Here is a 651-nt window from a genome sequence, read left to right as displayed (position 1 = left end):
GCTTAAACACGTGGCCCTTTCAATCACAAGACATGCACTCTCTTATTGATATTCGCAACTTACCTCTTATCCTTCGAGACTTCCCCTTCAACGAGGTGAGCGAGCTGCTTCAGGAATTCGGTTTCCATTTCAGCTGCAAAACCAATTCTCTTCCTTGATGACGTCTGTAAGGAACACTTAGCGTTCTGTGTTCCTTGTGGCGTTAGGTTCTTCTCTCCTTGCAAGAATATCACAATCTTATGAATAGATTATCCTCAACACTAAAGGACGCTTTATGATCCATTTTCTTCTATGTCAGGTTTCCACGTGTATCTGTTAGCGGCGGGCTACCGCATGTATGTGTGTGTTAACTCACGCCCACTCCTACACTGAGCCGACTAACGGACCAGCGCCGCGGGACCGTGACGAGTCCTCCTTTCGCCCGTGTGACATGATCCAGTGGTTCATAAAGGAAAATCTGTCTCTTTTGTATCACTTTCTTATCGTGCGTTGAAGTTCGTGCTACAGATATCCGTTTTCAAATGACTTTGGCTTAAATTCATGATATTTACCTAATTCATTTAACTATTTATTACTGGATGTGTACAATTACTATTATCGCAGCGTAACCTTGTGATACAAACAATGCCTACACATATAACGCATGAATAC

At 42.9% G+C, this 651-nt stretch overlaps 1 protein-coding gene across 1 annotated transcript in view; it reads right to left on the bottom strand.

Annotated features, from left to right (window-relative positions):
* The window catches only part of LOC119590387, a 2,056-nt gene extending 1,447 nt beyond the window's left edge, over positions 1-609 (bottom strand). Inside the window, exon 1 of the mRNA XM_037939056.1 lies at positions 64-609. Coding sequence (XP_037794984.1) covers positions 64-128 — 65 coding nt within the window. The 5' untranslated portion in view covers positions 129-609. The remainder of the gene's footprint in view (positions 1-63) is intronic.
* Between the last annotated feature and the right edge of the window lie 42 nt (positions 610-651).

This window comes from Penaeus monodon, chromosome 27, assembly GCF_015228065.2.
Source record: "Penaeus monodon isolate SGIC_2016 chromosome 27, NSTDA_Pmon_1, whole genome shotgun sequence".
Taxonomy (NCBI): Eukaryota; Metazoa; Arthropoda; class Malacostraca; order Decapoda; family Penaeidae; genus Penaeus; species Penaeus monodon.
Note: the sequence above shows the minus strand (reverse complement) of the source record. Positions and strands in the feature narration are given on the sequence as shown.